This window comes from Erpetoichthys calabaricus, chromosome 16 (genome assembly GCF_900747795.2).
Source record: "Erpetoichthys calabaricus chromosome 16, fErpCal1.3, whole genome shotgun sequence".
Taxonomy (NCBI): domain Eukaryota; kingdom Metazoa; phylum Chordata; class Cladistia; order Polypteriformes; family Polypteridae; genus Erpetoichthys; species Erpetoichthys calabaricus.
This window is the reverse complement of record NC_041409.2, coordinates 88,732,904-88,758,072: the sequence shown is the minus strand read 5'-3', so window position 1 is coordinate 88,758,072 and position 25,169 is coordinate 88,732,904. Positions and strand designations below refer to the sequence as shown.

Genomic DNA, 25,169 nt, shown 5'->3' with positions numbered 1-25,169 from the left:
GTCCTGGAGGGCCGCAGTGGTTGCAGGTTTTTGTTCCAACCCAATTGCTTAATTAAAAACCAATCCTTGTCAATTATTTAATTTCATGGCTTGTTAGTGCTTTAACTCTGCCATGTCAGGTCATTCTCATATCCTAGATTTATTTTTCCTTTCTAAGGATATCATCCAAATGATTTGAAGTCTAAAACAGATGAGTAATTCTCAGTGCTTCACTTTTTTCTCTTCACTTCCTTCCAAGTATTTAATTAAACCAAATAGTGCATGATAAATACACACTGGTGTAAATGAAAACAAGCTAAATGGAGAAATGCTGGTCTCTTTTGTCATTTGCATGGTATTGCTAATTAGGAGCAATTAAAAACCAAGAATACAGCTGTTTAAGACTAAAATAAGCAATAAGGGTTCAAAATCTTAATGAGCGAGACAACTAAAGTGAAGCTGAAGTGTTACTTGAGCAATAAGGACTTCTTATTAAGCAATTGGGTTGGAGCAAAAACCTGCAGCCACTGCGGCCCTCCAGGACTGAATCTGCCCACCCCTGCACTAGCCAAAGCAGCGGTGCTGTGTATGTCCGGCAATGGCAGAAAGAAACATAACCTTTGCTTTGTTATTTCGCTCCACTGAGTGAACAATAATGAAGCAAAATGTGATAGGTGTCAGGAAACCGTACGTTATTGCGGCGACACCACAAACCTAGTAAAACACATGAAATTTAGTCTTGTTGCCTAACACGAGAAGTTTGCAATGGTGGCGATCATAAGAGTCCACAGACACTCAGGCTGCAGTCTACTCTTAAAGAAGCCTTCCATAAAGGCAGGCAGTTCCCAGGCAACGATAGTATTGTAAACCAATGTAAGGTTGTTGTAATTGTTTGAATAGAAAATAATCCATGTCTGTTGTCGCACGAGGCTAGGGTTCAGACCTGGCCGGGACGCCTGGAAGGACCGAGAGGTGGCACATTTGTCCTCCGGGCCACGAGGGGACAACCGCCCTGGAGCAGAAGAGGGCCACGGAAGGGGAGCTGGGAGGCTCAAGCCCCTTGGGGCCCATATCCACCGCCAGGGGGTGCCCCACGCCTCATAGAGCCCCGGACATATTTACTTCCGCCACACTCCTGGAGGACGATCCTTCCAGGGACACCCGGAGTGGTTCCCGGTGCTCTCCTGAAGCTTCCACCACACCAGGAAGTGATGTCAGGTAGAGCACCTGGAGTTCATCCAGGTAAGGATAAAAGGGACCACCTCCCTCCAGTCAGGGAGCTGGAGTCGGGAGCAGGAGCAGGACGAAGCTCCGGGAGAGAGAGGACAGGTGACCCAGGGACATTGAGAGAAAGGCCCGGAGTAACGGTGATTGGTGGCGAGAAGCACAGTGTGTTGTGCAGGACAGTTGAGTTGTGTGTTGGAGAACAGAGAAAATAAACGTGCTTTTGATAAAGAGGCGGTGTCTGTCTGATGGTGTCCGGGCAAGTCTCACACTGTTTTTAGGGAGGAGTATACATTTATAGCTTGATGAATGGACATACTTAAACACATTTTCAAAGTTAATTTGTACATTGTGTCCATTTTTGTAAAAATAAAAAGAAGTTACTCGATATGATCTTTAAATCCCATTCCCTAGCATTAGACCCGGATTGTCACTCGGCCTGTTAAAAACACGGCTAAAAGTGGTAGTCCCGATCATTACCCGGGCAACGGAATAGCCGCGTCTTCTTCCCTCACCTGTAGGTGTGCCTAGTAATAATAGTGTCTCGTAAAAGACGTTTTTCAGCACCCCAAGTGTTGCACGCTCTAGTACGGAAGCGTTTTAGGGCCACAGTGAAGAAAAAAAAACACGAACACAGTGAAGAAAAAAACAAAAACTGTATGTCGAGAATAAAGTCGCCATGTTAAAGCATGTATTAAACATGCACGGTGGTGTGGCGGTAATGCTGCTCCTTCGCACTAACTGTTTAAGGATGGATTACCATGAGGTGAGTTGAACTCACCAAGTTTGTTTTGGGGTTAGTCTGTTCCCACAAACACACACACACACTTTCACATGTACCCTATCCACATAGGCACTGATTATGAGTGATGCCCACATGGCTTATCACTCCTCAGTACTCCACATTGGAACTCCCTATCAGTTTCCCCCCATATAATTCAGACCTAAAAGGTACTTTGGACCCCAGGAATAGCCTGGACACATGAAGGCTGATACACTTTGGGCAATGTCACTTACCAGCCAATGATGCCTAACTCCCAGTGTAACATTGTCTACTGGGGACATCAGCCTGTTAACCATATGAGAAATACAATGGCAAATCTCCCCTCACAAGATGCCACGTATTTCCTTTATTATCACTCAAGATGTGCAAAAGCAAAGTAGCTTTTATTAAAAATAGAGTAATAGGAGTCAAGGAAAATGACAGTAAATATCTACTCGTCTTATTGATTGGTAAAGCATTGACTGTAATGAAACAATGAAGTCAATTAAACAATTCTAATAAGAAGGATAAATCATGCAAGTGAATGGCACCTTGTCCAGGATCACTTCCCATCTCTTCAAAATGCTACAACATAGAACCTGACTCCAAATAAATGAGAACACAGTGGCCAAGTTAGAAATTGATGGATAGATACAGTAGTTGTATGAGGCACACCCTAACCTATTGAACCGTTATTGTAATTTAGATTAGCGGGGTATTTATGGGTTGGAAACTATCCTGGTTCAACACTTAATGGCACATTAGAGTAGCTCATTAATATGACTCTCATACTTTGGATTATGGGAGAAAACCAGAGCACCTGAGGAACATGCATATGGGTACAGGAGAATGTATAAATTTCATTGAAATTATGGCCAGAATCTTATCTAACTTGGGAATGGGGGTTCTGGAGCTGTAAGACAGTGATGCAAGACCAGACCCCAGACCATCACACCTTCTTGGACATCCCATTCCAAAAACCATGGGCATTAATATGGAGTCCATAAAGGCATCAACGAAATGCAGATTCGTCCATCAGATTTGCAGATAGTGATGTGTGATTCATCACTCCAGAAGAGCATATTTCCATTTCTCCAGTGTCAAAGGGTGGTATGCTTTAGCCCACTCCTGTCAAGGCTTGGCATTGTGCATGGTGCTTTTAGGCTTGTGTGCATTTCATGAAGCTCCAGTTCTTGCGCTGATGATCCTTCCAGAGGCAGTTGTGAGTAATGCACCAGAGGATTGGCCATTTTTTTGTACTTCAGCACTCAACAGCTCTATTCTCTGAGTTTGTGTGGTCAACCACTTTAAGACCAAGCTGTTGTTGCTCCTCATTGCTTCCACTTCACAATGATGGCATTTACAGTTGACCATGGCAGATCTGGCAGTGTAGAAATTTCACGTACTGACTTGTGGCAAAAATGGCATCCTATGAGAGTGCCATGTTAGAGTCACTGAGCTCTTCAGTATGAGCCATTCTATACTGCCAATGGATTTTGCATGGCGATGTGCTGGACCTGTTAGTAATGAAACACCTGAACTCAATAATTTGGAGGGCTGTCCACATACTTTTGGGTATATAATGCATCTTGGATGAACTTTTATTTGCCGTGTGAAAGACAGTATTAAACCTTGTGGTGGATGGCCGGGGCCTTGGAAGGACCGGGGAAAAGAGGATTGTCGGGACAGTTTCTTCCCCAGGCCGATAGAGGGGCAGCCCCTTTTGATTTTCAGTGGGGCCACGGGTTATGAGCATGAGGCTCAACCCTGTTGGAACCCAATGGCCACCGCCAGGGGATGCATGGACCTTTCTAGGGGCCTTATTTAGTCATGCTTCCGCCACACCCAGAAGTGGTGGCTGGAAGAAGCTCATTAGGCACCTGGAGTCCATCCAGGTGCCTTATAAAAAGGAGCCACCTCACTCCAAAAGTTGGCCAGAGTCGGGAAGAGAGGACAAAGCCTGAAGAGGAGTGGAGGGAGGAGGACTGGAGGCAGAAGGGACTGAATGGTGTTAGTGGTGTTGCGTTGTGCTTACTGGTATTGTGGACTGGTAAAAACTCTAAATAAATGTGTGGAGTGTGACAAAACTTGTCTCCTGCCTGTCTGTGTCTGGGTTAGGGTGGCGGTACGCCCCCTAGTGGCTCACATCTTTAAGATTGATTGATTAATTGATTGATTGATGTAATAATCACCTTTAAAATGACTGCAGCTGCATCTTTTCCAGGTTCCCAAAGCCGACCAGCTACTGAGTTGGGAAGGCAGGATCCAGCATGAGTCAAATGCATAACAAAAGAAATTTCTCTGTCAAATAAAGCTCGTTTTAAGAAAGGTTTAGTGAAAATTTAAAAAGGAACAAATCACAGAAATACAGAAAAAAAGTTATTTCACACGCAGAATGAAAAGCAAAAAGGGGCTTCTTCTCCATTTCATTACAATCTTGGCTTTCTCTTGTTAAACTTAAGTTATTTTCGATACTTAAAGGTTGTTACTTTTCTATGATAATCTTACATAGGCTTCACTTCAGTACCTCAATACGTTCATTACTGTCATGATTTAGGCTGGAAATTGATGCTTTGCCTCTCAGAGAAGCCATATTGTGCTCTGTTGTCAGGGTCATGACCCTTGTTTCTAGGGGCGGAGCCTCCAGCGTTGTGACTTTGACTAAATCAGCAACCAGGCATAAAAGATCAGCCATGGCCATGAACCTTATCTGATCTGCAGAGAGATCCTTGCATCCTTTTGATTTATTGTGCATTTAATCGTCTAGTTTTGCCTGGTTTTTGACTCATTGCCTGTTTTTTTGACTTTGATTTTGCTTCTCGTCTGGGTTACAGTCTCTATGGTTTATTTTTATTTTCTTTTGTTTTGCCTTTTGCCCACTTTTCTCGGTTTACTCAGAAATTCGTTATCCTGTTTTCAATGCCGAATCAGGACAATGACATTCAGTAATGTCTGAAACCATTTGCCCTCCATGCCTTACCAACTGCAAGGCAGATCATGGACTGAACTCGTCTCTAGTCAGAATGACAAGAGATAATTAGAATATCCCATTTACAATTTAGCTTGTAGGGGATATAATAGAACCTTCCATTGACTATGCACTAATATATAGGCAAACATTTTAACATATCTAAGAAAATACTTCTATCAGCTGTGGTCCACCAGGCTGGCACCACCAGCTAAACCTGACACAGACACGCGTGGCACACAAGTTCAATGCACACTAGATTTATTTTCTCTTTTTCCCTTGTGGGAAACGCCTTCCCCATTCCCCACAAGTATGACACAGTCCAAGCACAGCACAAACAATTACTCCCTTCTTTTACTCTTTTCCTTCTCTCCTCCTTCAGTCCTCGGATCAAGCTTCGTCGCTCCTCCTCCCGACTCTGGCATTTTGAGTAGTGGCTGCTGGCTCCTTTTATAATGCACCCGGAAGTGCTCCAGGTGCTTGACTACTCATTTCCAGCAGCACTTCTGAGTGTGGCGGAAGAACTGCCCATAAGGGCTCAGCAGCTCCTGCTGCAGCACCCCCTGGCGTGCCTGCAGATCCCAACAGGGCTGCACCACACTTTCAACTCCCATGCAGCCTTGCAGGAGTGTGAGGCATCGCTGCAACCCAGGGGGGTTGCCATCTAGCGTCCCGGGGGAGGTAATGCTCTGGCCACACTTGCTTCCCCGGTCCTCCAAGCGTGGAGGCATCCCAGCCGGGCAAGAGCCCCGGTCGCACATTACACAGCTTAATATAACTTAACTAACTAACAAATGCCTCTTATAGTGATCTCATACTGTATGTTTGAAAGTGGAAATGTATGTGAATGTGACTTGAAGTGGACTAGTGATCTTCCAGGTTTTCTTCCCACCTTGCACCTACTGTTGTTCCTGCTTGAATAGCCCAAATGTGACCCTGTACTGGAAATGGATGGATGAATATTTACATAACCAGGAACTTCTGAGAGGTCCACGTTGTTTCTGCATGCCACTTTGAGCTGCCCAATCCTGCTACTAGATGGCCATGAAATCGCTTTGCTCTGTAGAGTTGCAAATAATTTCAGTATAGAAAAAACTGCTATAAAAATAAAACGTAGTAGTAATGGGAGATGTAAAGGATGAACAATTGCTAACCATTTTTTGTCTCTTCCATTGGTCAGGCCTCCACCTGCAGGCATCCCACCTCCATACTTCGAAAGAGGCGGCTGATTATTGAAAAAGATGAAAATGGGCTAACCCATCAGAGAAAGAGGAATGACCGAAGGGTCCGCTTTCAGGAGCCAGAAATCATTGTGCATGGTAAATGATCTAGAGATGAACGCTGGACAGCTCAGGCTGGGTTTCTGTGGGTGCTCTGGCTTTACCGTTGGCTTTGTAGATTGCTGATCCTCAGCATATCCCACTTCACTGATGCTCTGAATCAACTTTCAATTTATTCTTGGCAAGCACAAAGCAAATTTCCCATGAGGTGTCATACAGAAATAAGTAACATGCTGTACCTTTTCCGGCCCAGAAAATTACTGGCACACAGCTTCCTTCTGTTCAGGACATGCATAACATACATATCCTTAGAAAGACCAGCAGTTTTAGAGTTAAAGATCTCAGCCATCCTACAAGGTCACTTTTTTCTGTCCTCTGTTCAGGAGCATTAACACTCACACCATGAGGAATTTAAGAAAATTCTCTCATACGAAGAACCGCTTGATATTTTATGCATCATCTGACTAGTTGAGTTATCTGCCATTATCAGGGTAAGAAAGTGGAACAGTGAGAAGATACAAATTATTTATTAGCACACTAGCACTTTATTACCATTAAATCTGTCTTATTTAGTACATATCTGTTATTAGCGCTGCAAGGCATCTTTGTATACAGTATTCTTATTTTTTCCTTCTGGTGCAAAGAATTCCAACTGCAATACATAATTATTGAGAAAATAATGGCCCAACCTAGGATGACAAAAAAACAGTGAGGGTAAATCAAACTCGTATGTCTTGGATGAAAGTCAAGTGTGCTGCCTAACCATCACACCCTGTGTGGCACTGTCTTTCTGACAATGGATCACAAGGTCAGGTGTGATCTACCCCTGCTGCCCCACAGTGGGGCAAGGGTGACGATTAAATGTCACCAAATTGATTTTATATTACCTGCATGACAAATTCCAACTCTGTGGCTTGAAAAACAAAGTTGTGCATAAAGAACAGATAAAGAAATACAGTACATGGAGATTGTGCTTTATAGATTTATATCCAATCAGCCAGGGCAATGGTGGCACTGTGTGGTGGCACTGTTGCCTTGCAGTTACGAGACCAGGGTTCACGTCCCGGGGTCCTCCCTGAGTACAGTTTGCACATTCTCTCCATGTCTGTGTGGGGCTCCTAAAAGTACTCTGGGTTTCAACCATTGTCCAAAGACATGGACAGTTGTGTGGGGGTCTGTTCACCCTGTTGTGATAGACTGGCACCCTGTCCAGGGTTTATTCCTGCTTTGTAACCTATGCTAGCTGGGACAGGCTCCAGCCCTCTCTCAAACGAACTTGGTCTGGATTAGACGGGTTAGAAAATGACATGACATGACTGATCAGCCACAACATGAAAACCACTGGACTAATATTGTGTAGATGCCGCCAGATCAGCTCTGAAAAGTTGAGGCACAGACTCCACAAGACCTCTGCAAGTGTCCTGTGATGTCCGGCATCAAGATGTCAGCAGTAGATCCATTAAGTCTTGTAAGTTGTGAGGTGGGACCTCCATGGATCAAACTTGTTTTTCCAGCACATCCCACAAATGCTCGATTGGACTGAGATCTGGGGATTTTAAAGGCCAAGTTAATACCTTGAACACCTTGTGTTGTCATACGGGGCAGCAGAGATGTTAAAACTGCATTTCTATGCAGTGATCTTTGCATTATATACACGGAGAGGTGGACAGCAGATTTACCAGTCTCTTGGCTGTCATCCTTCCTGAACTAATACATTCCAGATCCTTCCAGACTCTCACTCCATGATTGCTCTGCAATTCTTCTACAGTCAGCCCCATAGTTTCCTTCCAGTCTTACCACTGGAACCTGCCTCACATTCCCAACTTGATCTGCCAAACTTTTCCCAGCTCCATTGCCTGAGATTGCGCTGGTTTGGACATGTGCAGAGGAGGGATGCTGAGTATATTGGGAGAAGGATGTTAAGGATAGAGCTGCTAGGCAGGAGAAAAAGAGAAGGTTTATGGATGTAGTGAGAGGGGACATGCAAGTGATGGGTGTAACAGAACAAGATGGACAGGACAGAAAGATATGGAAGAAGATGATCCGCTGTGGTGACCCCTAACGGGAGCAGCCGAAATAAGAAGAAGAAAAGATTGCCTGACATTGCACACCAATAGACCTTATCAGATGGAGAAGCCCCAGAGGTAGCAGTCTCTCAGCTATAATTTTTTTTCTATTACCAATGCTGAAATGGCATTCCAAATCCAGGATCTCAGCACCAGCAGCTACGCAGAAATGCCCAGCAAGTCCATATTGAGTATCCACGGCACTCAGTTCTTTGATAAGTCAGATTGTAGATGTTCTCCTTCTAATGCTTCTGACACCAATGTAGCACCACATTATTGCAGCTGTGGCAGGTTGTAGGAATGACAGGTCACTAAAAATTAAAAGTTGGGACACCTAACGGGTCATGTTCCATTTAATTATGTGAAAATGTCCCACAGAAATAACGTCTTCTTGGTGTTTATGCTCTCACCCTCAGTATTAACTAAACAAATGGGTTCAGCTTTAGCTATAATTTAGGGTTTGGCAGGAGCTCCATCCAGCAGGTCAGTCCAGTTACAAAACACGCCTCCTTCTGGGCAGCCATGTTTCTTATAGCTAGGGAACAGGAAGGGGCGGGGCTAAGTGCTCTCACTGGGCGATTTCTCAGTGCAGCAGCGAGAGAAGGAGAACAGAATGTTAGCAACAGTGCCCCCTCTCATCCTGGCAGGTTATTACATATCTCGATCAAGGCCATGAGGACAGTGCACACCTGTGCCAATCCAATTGATTCTCCATCTCCCTAGGACTCCTACAGAAGAGTACTAGAATTTATAAAGGTGGATGGATGGTAAAGTACACGTTAGTGTGAGCCAGCAAAGTCACCGCAGGGATGTCATCAACAACTTTAAATTGTGTTTTCTGTTGCAGATTTTTCTCTCTCCCAACCTAAGGGAATGAGGGTCTCTTTAGTCCGGCAAGCTTCTTTACACCTAGTAATTCATCAGCTTGATAAGCTAATTATACACACAATAAAACGACAGAGGAAAAAATGTAAATTGAATGGAGTTGTAACTGCTGTAGACATGTAATAAAAACACACAGTAGCTTAATGCACCCCTCACAAATGAAGCTGGTCAATGCATGCCTCATAAAAATAACTTTATGTATTGTATTACCTTTTTTTTGTAATTTAATTCCTGCAATCCCCCAGATCATTGATGTGCTTGAGATTTCCATTTGTTGCTTACTCCCTCGAGGTGCGTTTGCAGGCTTTTTCTGCAATTCTGCTGTTTCTGCTTTGCCTTTATAGTCAGCGATTTGTTTTTTTATAATCGGCTTCTCGCTTTCTCTTTTCTTTTCACTCTAACTTCATTTGGCTTTGAATTTGCTTCTTTTTTTTTGTTGTGTTCTTAAACTCTAAAGATTTGACTTTAGTTTCATCGACAAAAAGTGCTGCACTGATTAGCGTTAGCACGCAGATCCGGCCTCCTGGCTTCAATTCTGGCATCTTGACCGCTGCCTGCGAGGAGTCCTGTGTACTCCCTTGATGGCTGCCTGGGATTTCTTCTGGGTACCTCGGGTGTTTTCAGCCCACATCCCCAAAGATGTGCACATTAGGTCAGTTGTCCAGTCTAAATTATCAAGGTGTGTGAGGTGAGCGAGTTTTTCAATGGACTGACACTGGCTTTCTACCAGAAAGGGCATCCATGACCCCAAAATGGATCAGGCAGGTTTGACAATGTACTGTTTTTAGTAGTGTTGATGTAACTAAAATACCGTAGATAGTAAGATGTGCCAAACAAGATGCTGGCCAACACTTCTTGATTATTCCATACCAGTGCCATCCGGCAATAAACAGAATCAGTGACTACAGTTCTGTTGGGTCACACATTTAAAACTCAAGCACTGAAAACCATTCAGACATGGATCTAGTGGATTCTTACTTGAAGGACAGTAAGACCATTTTGGTTAAGGGTGACACAGTGACCCAATGGTTTGTGCTGTTAACCTACACTATTTTCCTCCCACATCCCAGATACATGTGTGTTGTACAAGTTGTTGGCTCAAGGTGCCAGTATGACACGTCAGAGATTGTCTCATTCGGGGTTGGTGTCAGCTGTCCTCCTAATGTTTCCCCAGGGACCTGAATTAGACACAGTGCATTCAGAAGTCCCATGGCTTCTCATATCACCACTACACCAACGATACTCAGTTGTAGCTAACATTCCTTCCCGAAGACAACATGGTCTCAGCTAGATTCACACCACGTCTGCGTGGCATCTCAGCCTGGATGAAGGAACTCAACCTGTTAAAGACTGAGCTTCTTATCATCCCAGTCAGCTTTTCGCTCCCACATAATATCTCTGTAAGCTCACTCTCCTTATCATTGGGGTGATGATTGATGACCAGAGTGTTGTGCCAAAACAGAAAAGGCATGGAATGATGCCAAAGAAAAACAGGACAATATGTAGTCAACCTTGAAGTCAAAAAAACATTTATTAAACTCATAGATAGATAGATAGATAGATAGATAGATAGATAGATAGATAGATAGATAGATAGATAGATAGATAGATAGATAGATAGATAGATAGATAGATAGATAGATAGATATGAAAGGCACTATATAATAGATAGAGAGATAGTGTGACAGATAGGGGGCACTGTCGTCCCTTTAACCCTCAGACACCACGACAGACACCAGATAAAAGTCCAAATATTGACTTTATTATAATAATAAAGTGCACAAAGCACCCTCACCTCCACAATTCTCCAATAAATAATCAAACACAATAATCACAATCCTCCACTCCCAATGCTCAGTCACCCTTCCTCCCAACTTGGATGGAGGGCAGTTTCTTACTTGGACTAGAGGCCAGAACAGAAGGACAGACAGGTTGGCCGGCTAGACTAATAATATATTGTTTGGACCAACACAATCCAGCAGTTGGGAGTGGTTTCATAGCCCATATGGCAGGTGGCAATAGTACTTGTGTGGCAGCCCAGTTGGGACACCCGCAGGGGCACGTGACAGTTGGTGTCTGGAAGGGCAACCCTGTTGGAGTCCCTGGGTGCCAATAGAGGACCTCCCTATTTTCTATATAATCGTAAGTGCTTTTGAGAAAACATGGCATGTCCCTGGAAGGTTTCCTAGATCTGGCATGGAAAGAAGCCCACCACATCACATTGGGTGAGTCAGAGTCAGGAGGCAGAGTGCAGCAGTCAATGGGAGGATGGAAGAATGAAGAATTTGTTTATTTTGTGTATATTGTGAGTGGTCTTTGGAAGGGTGATGTTGGGAATGTGCTAAGGCTTAATAAATATCTTTTATTTAAACCTAGACATGTGTTGGACTTTACTGTGTCTGAGGTTTGGGAGTCAGGGATGCCTCCTGTTGGTTACAATAGATAGACTGATAGATACATAGATAGATAGATTTAATTAACTCTTCTTATCCTTGAAGTGATGATTGATGACCAGATTGTTGTGCCAAAACAGATAAGGCATGGAATGAACCCAAAGGAAAACAGGACAATATGTAGTCTTAACCTTGAATTCAAAAAAACATTTATTAAACCCATAGATAGATAGATATGAAAGGCACTATATAATAGATAGATAGATAGATAGATAGATAGATAGATAGATAGATAGATAGATAGATAGATAGATAGATAGATAGATAGATAGATAGATAGATAGATAGATAGATAGATAGATAGATAGATAGATAGATAGATAGATAGATAGATAGATAGATAGATAGATAGATAGATAGATAGATAGATAGATAGATAGATAGATAGATAGATAGATAGATGTGTCTTGCTTCTTAGCTTTGCCTCATTTTAGTTACCTAACTTTATCTTTTGTCTTCATCTTCTGGTCTTTCTAATATCTACCATGGCTATTTTAATGGTAGCAGAACATAAAGGTCACAACCTCAGAGGACACATCCCTAAAAACCAGCGCATAATCCCTAACAACAGGAATCCTAAAATGGTGGTGACTGCAAACATACAAAATAGTGGATGAACTGGTCCACAAATGAAAAAGAACAGAGAATCTAGGGCACTAGAAATAAGTTCAGTGACACAGAAAACAACCAACAAGATTGTTCAATAACCAGAATGGATACGGGGGCTTTGTGTTTGGATTCAGCGGGTTGGGAAATGGATGGATGGATGGCTACGGGGGCTCCAATAAAAAGTCAGAGGACTTTGAAGAAAGTTGGAATGGAAACCCCAAGGCTGCAGGTTCAACTTAGAGCATAGATGTTTTACTGGGCCACTTTGGTCAGAAGGTGAACACACTGTAATGTGCCTTACAAAAATGTGCAGGTAATAAAGAGCTATGTTATTTAGGAGGCTGCAGGGGACCTCAGGAGTAGGGAGCTGGGCGGGACCCTCCTCACTCATGCATCAGCCTCTGTTTGAGTCGCTCTACCCCTCGCCACGCATTGGAGCGTACCTTGTCTCCACTTAGCTAGCGATACCTGTTTGTTCAGCAGACATTATCATCTACAGATTGTTAAAGAGTAACGTTTGACGTTTTTGAGAGAGAGATCAGAGCTACATTTTAGAGGGTACCTGTTCATTGTCAGAGATTTATCGGCCACATGCTCTTCTCCCCATGCAGGGGTCGCTCTCCCGTCAGAGCTGAACACCATCAGATTACAGTGGCAATGTTTGACGTTGGAGTGTACCTACCTTCCACTTGGCCAGAGATATCTTGCCAACTTTTTACATTGGCCAAGAGATCACAGCTACATTCTCACCCCTGATAGCAATACCAAAAATACTACATATCAAGAGGCCCTCAGATACGAAAGCTATCAATATAAATTCTTCTCAATTCAAATTATTACAGTTATTTTTTTATTGGTTTTTAAAGTTTGTCCCTGTTTCACTACTACGCAGGCGAAGCTGCAGGGACAGCTAGTTGGAAATTAACCTAACCCTTAACCCTAACTCTCCCCAACAACGGATCTCAAAGTCTAATAATACTGACTGTGCACTATGGACACTGAGGGGTGCCATTTATGTATCTAAAAAGTTGGAACTTCTCACTGCAAGAAAGAAAATAGAACATTGTCATCGAGTCTGACATTCTGCAGTCAGCTTTGTCAACTGCCAATTACATTATAACGAAATCTCCGTTAAACAAATGACTTTTTTTCAGTCCCGAACACTTTGTTCCAACAGAATTTGACCTGTATATAATTTCTGACACGATTTTAACATGCCATTCTCTTATTTCTATTTTTTTTTTCAGCTTATGAAACAGCTGACAACAAGCCTCACTTTGCCTTGCTCACTTGCATCTTCATCTTCCTCTCACTACTTGGGGTCATGCTCTACTGCGCAGACAGAAGGAGACATCTAAAAATGTGTGAGGAGCTGGAATCCATGCTGATTGTCTACCTTCTGCAAGTGAAGCAAGTTGTGTGGGGATGCTGGCAGTGGCTGATGAAGCCATGACGCTGAATGTGAATGCTTTTGTCTTCTTCTCTGCTCCCTGGTCAGACAGAAAGGCACTTGATTCTTCAGCTACTGGCTCTGCCATTTGAGTGAACAGGAGTACGAGGTGCCCCTTGCGCATCGTCCTGTTACTCTGGAGATGTAAATATTTTTACCGAGCACAAATCTTGTTTAACATTATTCATGTTACTGTATATGTTAGAAGATGGCTTCCCATCTGTCATTCTTATTTATGACTGTTTGAATTTTCTTTTGATTTTTTTTTAATCTGAAACATGTTTTCCTTCAGAGATGATGTGTCTCTTATGTAGGAAAAAAAAAAAAAACACCAGCAACCTGCAGCATTTGATTGAACTTTTTTTTTTAAAGCGGTGTAAGCGATTTTATGCGTATTCAAAGGAAAACATAAAACGATCATTAAACGTTGTTCCTCCAGAATGATCGATTGAAGACTCTTCCTTTTATGAACCTTGAAACAAGCTGACAATGATGGTGTGTTTATTCTTGTTATTATTAGTTTTTTTTTCTTGTTTTTTTTTTCTAAACGCAATAGAATTACCACTGGCTTGGTGTCTGTAAAAAACGCATTATGTAAAGAATTGAATTACCAGGCAGCCTGCTGTTATATTTCATGTCGCTCTTTGAATGTCTGTAACAGCATTTCCCACAGGATCGCTTTACATTTTCAAAACTCTTCTGTCTGCGTGACCTTCATGACTCTATGAATGGAGCTCTTGCTGAATCTCATCACTGGTATATGAAAAATAATGTTACATTTTAGTCCATTTGGATTGGATAAGGAGGAACTTTATAATATGTTGTGCATTGGTTAGAGCAGTACCACCCAGTTGGTACTCTGCACTGTGGCAAGACATTGAGCACATGTGTTAAGATCCTGCCTCTAACAACGTTAAAAAATGAGTGTAAGCCTCAAAAACTAAAAGTAACCTGCCTTCTTTACAGGCCTGAACTTCCTGAATAGGCCTCACCCCGGGCAGCTTAGCCCTAAACCCAAATGGTAGGCTTTTAGTCTGTAAAGGCCCAAAAATGGGGCTTAGACTTTTAAAAATTATTTATTTTTAAATAATAAGGTTCAAAATGTCCAGAAAGGAGTAAAGAGAAAGTTGTTAAAAAAAGCCTGTGGTTCAGTACGAGCACAACATTTATTTATTATTGTTAAATGGTGCAGCCAAAATGTGAAGGGTGTCTAGGGTGAATGCTTTTGGATGGGTGATGAGGTCCTGCTGTATTTATCAGACTTTGACCTCAGACATTGTCTTGAATTTTAAGGCAGTTGGTCTCTTTTGCTTTCTTCTGATGAGTGGACTGAATACATATAGTTCTCATGGGGCTTGCTGGCATAATCTGGCGGCACAGTCAGGTGTTTTCTTGGTACTGCCCATTGGAGCTGTGGAATGGGGATAAAGAGAGATTAGTGATAGTGAGCCAAACTCCGCTCCGGTTTCCTCCCACAGTCCAAAGACATGCAGGTTAGGTGCATTGGCGATCCTAAATTGTCCCTAGTGTGCACTTGGTGTGTGTGTGTGTGTGTGTGTGTGTGTGTGTGTGTGTGTGTGTGTGTGTGTGTGTGTGTGTGTGTGTATGTGTGTGTGCCCTGTGGTGGGCTGGTGCCCTGCCCAGGATTTGTTCCTGCCTTGTGCCCTGTGGTGGCTGGGATTGGCTCCAGCAGACCCCCATGATCCCGTGTTAGGTTGGGTTGGATAATGACTGACATGACTAACTGAGCCAAACTCCAAACACCCCCACCCACACACCTTGATTTCCAGGGTGGGAGTGCTTACCTTGCAACTGTCTTGAGGTGTACAATGTGTGACAGACCACACAAAACGCCAAACCAGGCATCGCTTGAGGTCTAGGCCCACAGGTTTGCCCACACCCCAGGTAGCCAAGCCCCTAAATCAAGAGGTAGTCTTTCTAGCCTACACGGAAAAGATGTTTGAAGTTCAAGGGGTCCACAGATTTCAAAATGAGTGGAGGTAAAATAGTTTATCCTTCTTTTTTATTGATTTTATTAAAAACAAGTAACATTCCATACAATCAAGTCAAACTCAATTAGACTAAATTAAATTCCAACCCCACCCAAGAGAAAGAGAGAAGGCCAACAGCCAGAGTAAATCTTTAAGAGTAGAGAAAAGAAGGAAGAGAATCCTTTTCCCCAATATAAAAGCTTATTCTAAAATGTTATTGATTAGATCCTGTCAGGTTTTAAAAAAAGTTTAAAGGTTTTGATTTTCTAAGTGAACATTTGATTTTCTCCAATTTCAAATAGTATATAACATCAGTTACCCACTGACTTAAAAGAGGTGGGTAGGATTCTTCCAGTTGAGCAAGATAAGTCTGCTTGCTAGTGGTGAAGTAACGGCAATCACAGTTTGTTTGTCCTTCTCCACTTTAAGCCCATCTGGGAGTCCAACAAACACAGTTGTTAATGGAGGCTCTCTGATAGGCATTCAAAGATTTTGGTCCAGAATGTTGTTAATTTGGTGCAGGCCTAAAACAGGTGGCCCAATGAGGCTGGAGCTCGATTGCAACTTTCACAGGTTCAATCTTACCCTGAAAACATTTTGAACAATTTTAAATGAGATAAATGTGCTCAATGAAAGATTTTAAGTTGAATAATTGTATGCTTTGCGTATATGGAGCTCGAGTGTATTCTGTGTGTGGCTGCCTTTCTGAGATGTTGAGTGAGAGATCCTTTTCCCACTGTACCCTGGGATGTCTGAAAGGAATGAACTTTAAAATGTTTTTATATATTATAGAAGTTCTGTCTGAGTCTTCAAGAATGATCAATAATTCTTCTGGAATAGAAATAGGTGGGAGGTGCGGAAAATTAGGCAGATTTTGTTCAGCAAAGTTTCTAATTTAGAAATAGTGGAAGATTTGTGTTGATGCAAAGTTAAATTTGGAGTGTAATTGTTTGTAGGATGCAAAGACATTTTCTATATACAAATCTCTAAATGATTTAGTCCTGTACGTTTTCCAAACATTAAAAACTGTGTAAGTTTGAGAGGGTGGGAAAGGGTGGCTATTGTGTAGAGGTGCCACAGATAAAAGATTCTCTACGTCTTGAAGTGCTTCCTACATTGGTTCCATATTCTGAGCGAATGAAGGACAATTAGGTTCTTAGTATATTGATGATAACTTGTATTTACTGAGGCACAAAGCAAGGAATATAAAGAAGTCCTGCAGGATTTTATTTCTATTATGGACCAAGCTTGTGTGTGTTCATCTATTTGTGTCAATGTCCATGTTTTTATAGTTTGTATATTTGCCACCCAATAATAAAATTGAATGTTAGGTGGATCCATGCCACCTTCTTCCTTAGGTCTTTGTAGGGTTGCCCTTTGGATACGTGGATGTTTTGAATTCAAAATAAATGAGGTTATTGAATCTAATTTCTTAAAAAACTTATTTATTCATTTATATGGGGATGCTTTGAAACAGAAAAAATCATCTTGACAGTGTTAATTCTCCCTGCTAAAGTGAGATAGAGAGTAAACCTTCTATGCACGGCTTCTTTAAGTTTCTCCATGCAGACAGCAACATTTTGTTGAAAAAGAACTTCATATGTTCTTGAGATGTTTACCTCTTGGTATTTAAACTGATATGCAATTGTAAAAGGGAAGATGTCCAATCTAATGTTCTGTGCTAGAGAGTTCACTGGAAAAAGCGCATTTTTATTCATATTAATATTGAGTTCAGATATCTTTTGAAATTTTGTGGGCCTGATATATAGAGTACCATACCATCTGCATATAGTGATATTTTATGTTCGAGTCCTTCTCTGATAGTCCCCTTTATATCACATGCATTTCAAAAGTGAGCAACCAATGGTTCAATGGCGATTGCAAAGAGCAGTGGTGACAGGGGACATACTTGTCTAGTACCATGTTCTAGTTTAAAGTAGTCTGAAGTAATGTTGTTAATACAAACTGAAGCTTCGCAACTGGTATATGGTAGTTTGATCCATGCACATATGTTTGGGCCAAACCCAAATTTGTGCAATGAAGTGAATAGGTAGTTCCATTCAATTATATCAAATGGTTTTTATGCATCCAAAAAAAATAAGATCTCTGGGGTGTTAGAATTTATGGGTGAATATATTACATTAAACAAGTGTCGAAGATTGGAGGCTAAGTGTCTGCCTTTAATAAATCTGGTTTGGTCTTGTGTTATTAGCAAAGGAAGCACTTTCTCAATCCTTCTAGCTAGAACTTTGCAGAGTATCTTAACATCATTATTCAGAAATGAGATTGGTCTGTATGATGCACATTGTAATAAGTCCTTATTTTTCTTAGGAAAGACGGTAATTAATGCTTGCCACAATGATGGTGTGTTTATTCTTGCTTCTATAAATGTTGTTAACCAAAATGGGAGCTAACTTAATTGAAATCTATACATATTAATAAAAGGCAAAGCCCTCACTGACTCACTGACTGACTGACTGACTGACTGACTGACTCATCACTAATTCTCGAACTTCCCGTGTAGGTGGAAGGCTGAAATTTGGCAGGCTCATTCCTTACAGCTTACTTACAAAAGTTAGGCAGGTTTCATTTCGAAATTCTACGCGTAATGGTCATAACTGGAACATATTTTTTGTCCATATACTCTAATGGAGGAGGCGGAGTCACGTATCGCGTCATCACGCCTCCTACGTAATCACGTGAACTAAAAACAAGGAAGAGATTTACAGCACGAGTCAAACGCGGGAACGAAGGTAAATGACGTTAATTTTTGACTGTCTTTTAATACTGTGTAAGCATACATATTAACACATGTGCAATTAAACGTGTGCATTTATGGGGTGATTTCTCAGGCTTAAAAGCTTGCCTTTTATCAAACGCGGGAACAAAGGTAACTGACGTTGTTCACTGTCTTTTAATACTGTGTAACCATACATATTTACACATGTGCAATTAAACGTGTGCATTTACGGGGTGATTTCTCAGGCTTAAAAGCTCGCCTTTTACTAAAAAGGTAAATGCAAAACTATTTTCAATCATTCTATGATCTGCTTCTCACAACTGAAGGCACCGTGGCTGATGGTAAATGACGTTAATTTTTGAGTGTCTTTTAATACTGTGTAAGCATACATATTAACACGTGCAATTAAACGTGTGCATTTACGGGGTGATTTCTCAGGCTTAAAAGCTCACCTTTTATCAAACGCGGGAACAAAGGTAAATCACGTTCTTCACTGTCTTTTAATACTGTGTAACCATACATATTAACACATGTGCAATTAAACGTGTGCATTTACGGGGTGATTTCTCAGACTTAAAAGCTCGCCTTTTACTAAAATGGTAAATGCAAAACTATTTTCAATCATTCTATGATCTGCTTCTCACAACTGAAGGCACCGTGGCTGATGTTACGTCACTTGCTGTCCAACCATAAGCGTTACCTGGTAGGTAACCGGACACTCACTTCACTCCCTTTCGGGAATCGAACCTCTGAGGTTTTCTTTTGTTCTTAATTAAAATTTAAAAGCAATACTTCACCGCTGCTAAGCCCCTCTAGCGCTGACGTCCGAGGTTCGATTACCGTAAGCAAGTGCAGTGAGTGTGTAATTACATTCACGGCATTCGTAGTCTGATTCACAATCTGATTGTATGGGTGGTTACCTACGAGGTAACGCTTATACTTGGCCACCAAGTCAGGTCGAAGTGATCACTCGAGTAAAGGCAGCTTCACAAAAAAACAGATCCTTAACAAACTGTTATTAGTATATTTTCCCTCAATTTAAAAACGTTTTATTTTCTTCTTAATAAAAATTTAAAAGCGGTACTTCGCCGGTGCGAAGCGCGTGGATTTGACCGACTGACACATACAGACATATTCATGAGTGCAGGTACTTCGGAAAGAAAGCACCGTGTAAACCTAAAGTTTAAATTAAGTTCATAGACCTACAAAACGTTGCCATTCATTTGAGGCAAGATTGCTTTTCTTCTGTACAACTATACGTTGCATTCTCAAGAGTGTGCTTGCACAGCTTCAGATATATATGTATATATATATATATGTATGTCTATATATAAATATGTAAGCTTATAAGTACTGCCTTACTTCTCTTTAAGAAAGGAAGATGTAATGATACTTGATTTAAACGATTCCATGTCTTCCTGGGTTTGCGTAGCTTATTGTCAATATCTTTACACCTGTTTTTAACACTTATTTACTGAAATGGGCTTTCACGAAAAAAGTTAGTGCTTTGCTACAGGATACACCCTCCACAAGTTAAGCAAGTAAAAATAAAATATATATTTCTGTTTTATTTAAACCTTTTAAGTTCGTATGCATAGCCCCATTTGGCTGTTTAATTTTTTTTTTCTTTCTTCAGTAATATTTAATCTCCTTAAAGAAAAAGAACATATCCATTTTACTTTTTTTGTACCTCTTTAGTAATATTTTAGTGTAAAAGGATAACCAGTATTTAAACCTTTTATGTTACTTTATACATTTATTTTACACAATGTTGAAAAATTAATAAGAAAGCTACATATTTTGGCAGCTGCTGCTTTCATTTTCAATGAAATGAAAAAAGCTCTCCAAGAGAAAACGTCAATGAAGAAGAAACAGTTTGCACTATCTAAAAATCAGAAACCCTCATTTATAAAAGTTTGCTGCAGATGACTTAACTGAAAATAAATGAATAGTTCCTATGTGTATAATACATATTTATCTATTTTACTTATGCCTTTATTCCACCAACTTACAACATCTGAGGTACAATTTGTTACATTACTTTTGTTTTTTGCAGCACAGGCAGGTGAAGTGACTTCCTCAGGGTCACACAGTGGTGTCAGTACCAGGATTTGAACTGACAAGCTCCGGGTTTACTGAAATATTACTGAAGAATGAAAAAAAACGAAAACGGGCAAATACGGCTATGCATACAGATATCCATCCGTCCATTATCCAACCTGCTATATCCTAAATACAGGAGCCAATAAGTACATATCTTTATATACAGTATATATATATACAGTATATATATATATATATATATATATATATATATATATATATATATATATATGTGAATGTATATATGTATGTCTATATATATATATATATGTAGATATGTAAATTTGTATATGTATATATATGTTTATGTGGATGTGTATATGTGTATATACTTATGTATATATTAGATATGTGTATATGTAGATATGTATATATATATGTATATGTATATATATGTTTATGTGTGTCTGTGTGTGTATATTATATATATAAAAGACAGCAACACTCATAACAATGACAACACAATTACATTGACAATCATGTTACGTTATTTTTAAAATGTTTCCTTTTTTTTTTTTTCATAACCTCTTTAACACACTACTTCTCCGCTGCGAAGCGCGGGTATTTTGCTAGTGTTTTTATAAAATTCAGCAGGGTGGCCATCGGGACCTGGAGCCTCATGCATAAATGGTGAGTATGCACAAAAATGGTGCGTACTACCGTTTCTGCGCTCACATCGTGATGTATAAAAACTAAACTTGGCGTAAAGCCACACACATTTTCACGCTAGCTCAATCCCTTGCATACGCAAGTTCACTGCTCGGTTTTGCAAACTGGCAGCACCCAGTGTCAAAGCAGTGCTACTGTTCCTTTGTGGTTTCCCTTTAGTTTTTAGATTCACATCCCTGACGTGGCTTTATCAAATGCACTGAAATTAACCACATATCGTTTATTAGTTTAAGGCACCTCACCAGTAACCATATAATGGTGCACCGAATGGCATAAACAATTCTAAATACCATCACTGCTTTAGTGTTGTTATTCCCAGTGCACCATTGAGTATTTAACCCACTGTATCTGAGTGTGAAATCACACCTGTACAGCAGCTGATCGGATTTTCGGTATACAGCATTTTGCACATGCTGTCTCAGTCATGCGCGCAATCTATTTGAACTTCTCCAATACAGCAAACTCTTCAGAGCCTTTCCTGTAGGGACCTCGTGGTTCAGAAACAGTTTCATCCCAAGTGCTCTAAACACACTCAATCAGTCCATCAATTGCTCCTGGTAGAACTGTTTGTACTTATAGGTACAATCACCTCAGTTTAAACTTGCACTATAGTTATAATATTGCACAACCTGAGTCACTTTATAAAGCGCGTATTTACATATGATGATGACAGGCTTCTAAGTCGATTTAGATTTCCAAGCTCTATCTTCTTGGAGCTCTTGATATAATTTTTAAGATGAACTGCAGTAAAGCATGTTTATTACATTATACAGATAAATTTTAAACTTCATTAAAATAATGTATATTGTTAATAATTAAACATGTGAGGACACAGTGGTGCAGCGCTAGTGACGAGCTGTCGCCCCATTCAGGGATTGTTCCTGCCTCGCTCTGTATGCTTTCTGGGATTGGCGTGACCCTTGATGGAGAGATGGATGGAATAATTAAACATGTACTACGAAGATAGTTCAATGTTTCATAAAAGTTTTGAAGAATCTGCATTCTAAGCTTGCAGATGGCTTGGCATCTATTGCAGAGCTGATCGTGTGGTGATTGGTTACTTGCAGAAAGAAAAGGAAGGACAGGAATAGGAGGTTAGTACATTTGGGAGAGACAGTACTGCTGCAATAAATTATTTCATCGCAGCAAGCATCTTGCTGGAGGCAGGAACAATCTCTAGAGAGGGCGCCAACTCATCGCTAATTTTGTGCCACCGTGTTCCCATGTTTAATACATGCTTTAATTCCTATCATTACCAAAATAATATCAAGTATACATCTTAATGTTTAAATTGTTCAGAGATATCATAATATCATGAATGTAATGGATTCTGTGTCCTGTCGGTGGAAGAGAAAGCCCGTCACACACATAGACAAAATAAACTACGTGATTAAAGTGGAAATTTTGAGATTAAAGTTGACATTTGGACATTTTTTTCAACTGTGTCCCTATTTTGTTTTTCTTTTCTCTGTACCCTAATATGCTTCCATATGACACTCAGATGGTGGGCTACAACTCGCCTTTTCACGGCGACTTTGATATCTGACAACTTCTTTTTTATTTCCAGCACTGTGTGACTTTCTAAACTTTCAAGTTTCTCTACCACTCTGTTACTCGATCAACTTCCTTTTGTTGTTTATACCACTGTTTAAACCAACAAATAGTATGTTTTTCCTTGCCTCCACTTCTGGTTCACTGAAATTCTTCTATTTCCCCCGTGCTTTTGCCATTGCCTTTTCACAGAACACTGAGCTTAAGAGCTATTTATATTGATTTGCATATTCAAAGAGGCGTAATTCTGGGAGGGGAGTGGCAGCAGGCGCGTGCACATGTGTTACTTTTCATGCTGACCGGGATTTACGTAGTGGAAGAACGTGGAAGTTGGAGTATGCACAGATTTATGCATCTGGACTTTTTTGTGCATACGCACATTTCCGCTTTTGTCCGTACGCCATTTTTTAGTGTGAATTCTACGCATGGCGTTATGCATGAGGCTCCTGGTGCTTTCCCACTGTGAAGTGAGTTTATAGTGTCTAGTAATTCTGAGAGTGCCAAAGGGTTATCCAGTTCCCCTGCACAGTGTCAGGCTGTGATATCTTTAATGCATTGAAAAACGCATTAGATTGTGTCTTATCTTCTTTAAACTGAATAGAATATAAGGAATTATAGTAGTCTCTAAATGTCTGCATTATAATTTTATTGTCAATGATTTTATCTCCGTCTGTAATGGTAATTGCTGATATTGTATTGCAAACTTTATGCTTGTGGATTTGTTGAGCTTAGATATTACTAGCCTTTTCTCCATGTTCATAGTAATGATGTTACGATTTTAAAATGAGTTCTTCCATTTCTTTGTTGTCAAGAGGTTGAGCTCTGATTGCAAACCCAGTCTTTTCCTATAAAGGGCCTCATTTGGAGACCTGGCTTGTTCTTAATCTATTGTGGTAATTTCACTGATTAACTCTGGTGCCTTCTTGGTTTCCGATTTATTTTTGTGGGAGAGATATGAAATAATCTGTCGTCTTAAATAATGCCTTCAGACTTTCCCAGAGTATTCCTGCAGAGACCACTGAGGATGCATTTGTCTCTAACAAAAATCAATTTCCTTGGATATAAATTCTGTACAGTTCTTGTCAGCTAATAACAGGGGGTTAAAATGCCACCTGTGAGATAAGTATATAGGGCGTAGTGATTTGAGCTCCATGACCAGAGAGGCATGGTCGGAGATAACAATAGCATCATACTTGCAAGATTTGACCATGAGCAAAAAATTGTTACCTGTAAAGATCAGGTCAGGTCAGGTTGGGGAGCATGCACTGGTACGAAGCGTTGCCACATCCACCACACGATGAAATAGCTTGGGATCATGGTTGGCAACCCCTCAGGCAGACACGCGGTCCACTCTCACCATCCGGAAATGACCAAGTATGTGCCGCAGCCAAGTGTTACTTGGGCATCCCCTTGGCCAAGTAAAACCACTCAGGTCTTCAACAGTGAGGATCCTGTGAGCCGGATCACCTCAGGGAATCATACCACATGGCCGTAGTGCCGTAACTGATGCTCCTTACAATGTAGGTAATGTGCCTCATTCGATCCAAAGAGACACAGTACCAAAGAAGTCTCAGGTCACTGGATAGCATCCATGTCTCCCAGCCATATAGCAAAACAGGAAACACCAGAATTCTAAAGACTCGGACCTTCGTCCATTTGTAAAGATATCGGAAATGCCACACACACCTTTCCAGCTTCCTCATGACCTCCCATGCTCTGCCAATCCATCTACTGACTTCATAGGAAGAGTCACCAGAGACATGAATGTCACTGACGAGGCAAGTAAACCTCTCGATGAGGTTGACACTCTCTCTGCAGACACACACACTGCTTATGAATGTGCCCAAGAGCTCATTAAATGCTTCTATAAAGAAATAATCAATTCCTGAGTAGCAATGATGTACTGGTGAGAAGAAGGAATATGTTCTAACATTTGGATTAAGAAATCTCCTAAGTTATGATAAGTTATGATCAATTACATACTGTGTAATTGTTTTTGCAGTGTTAGGTGTTATCTCCCTTGTAGCTGAAGATCTCTCCAGGTCTGGATTTAAAACACAATTAAAGTCTCCAGTCATTATAATTTTATGAGTGTTCACATTAGGAATGGATGCAAATCCATTTAGGATGAAGTCTCCATCATCCACATTGGGTGTGTAGATATTTATCAAAATCACTTTACAGTTAAATAAATTACCCATCATGATCACATATCACCCTTCAGGGTCAGATACTACATCTGACACTATGAATGAAATTGTTCTGTGTAGCAAGATTCCCACACCTCTAGTTTTCTTTGTATAGATCCCATCTGTACCTGAGTCTTTCAAACAATAAAATACTTGAAAAGAAAAAAAGTGAAGTTCTGAGAAATATTGACCTGCTCTGGTCCATAAAGCATTTAGATGTGCATCTCAGAAAAATGAAAATCAGTTTTG

At 40.8% G+C, this 25,169-nt stretch overlaps 1 protein-coding gene across 2 annotated transcripts in view; it reads left to right on the top strand.

The window, feature by feature from the left end:
- c16h14orf180 (chromosome 16 C14orf180 homolog) overlaps positions 1-14,118 on the top strand; it is a 76,677-nt gene extending 62,559 nt beyond the window's left edge. For both annotated transcript variants that reach the window (XM_051919783.1, XM_028821542.2), the window contains 2 exons: positions 6,115-6,253; positions 13,475-14,118. In XM_051919783.1, coding sequence (XP_051775743.1) covers positions 6,115-6,253; positions 13,475-13,680 — 345 coding nt within the window. In that variant the 3' untranslated portion in view covers positions 13,681-14,118. The remainder of the gene's footprint in view (positions 1-6,114; positions 6,254-13,474) is intronic.
- The last annotated feature ends 11,051 nt before the right edge of the window (positions 14,119-25,169 follow it).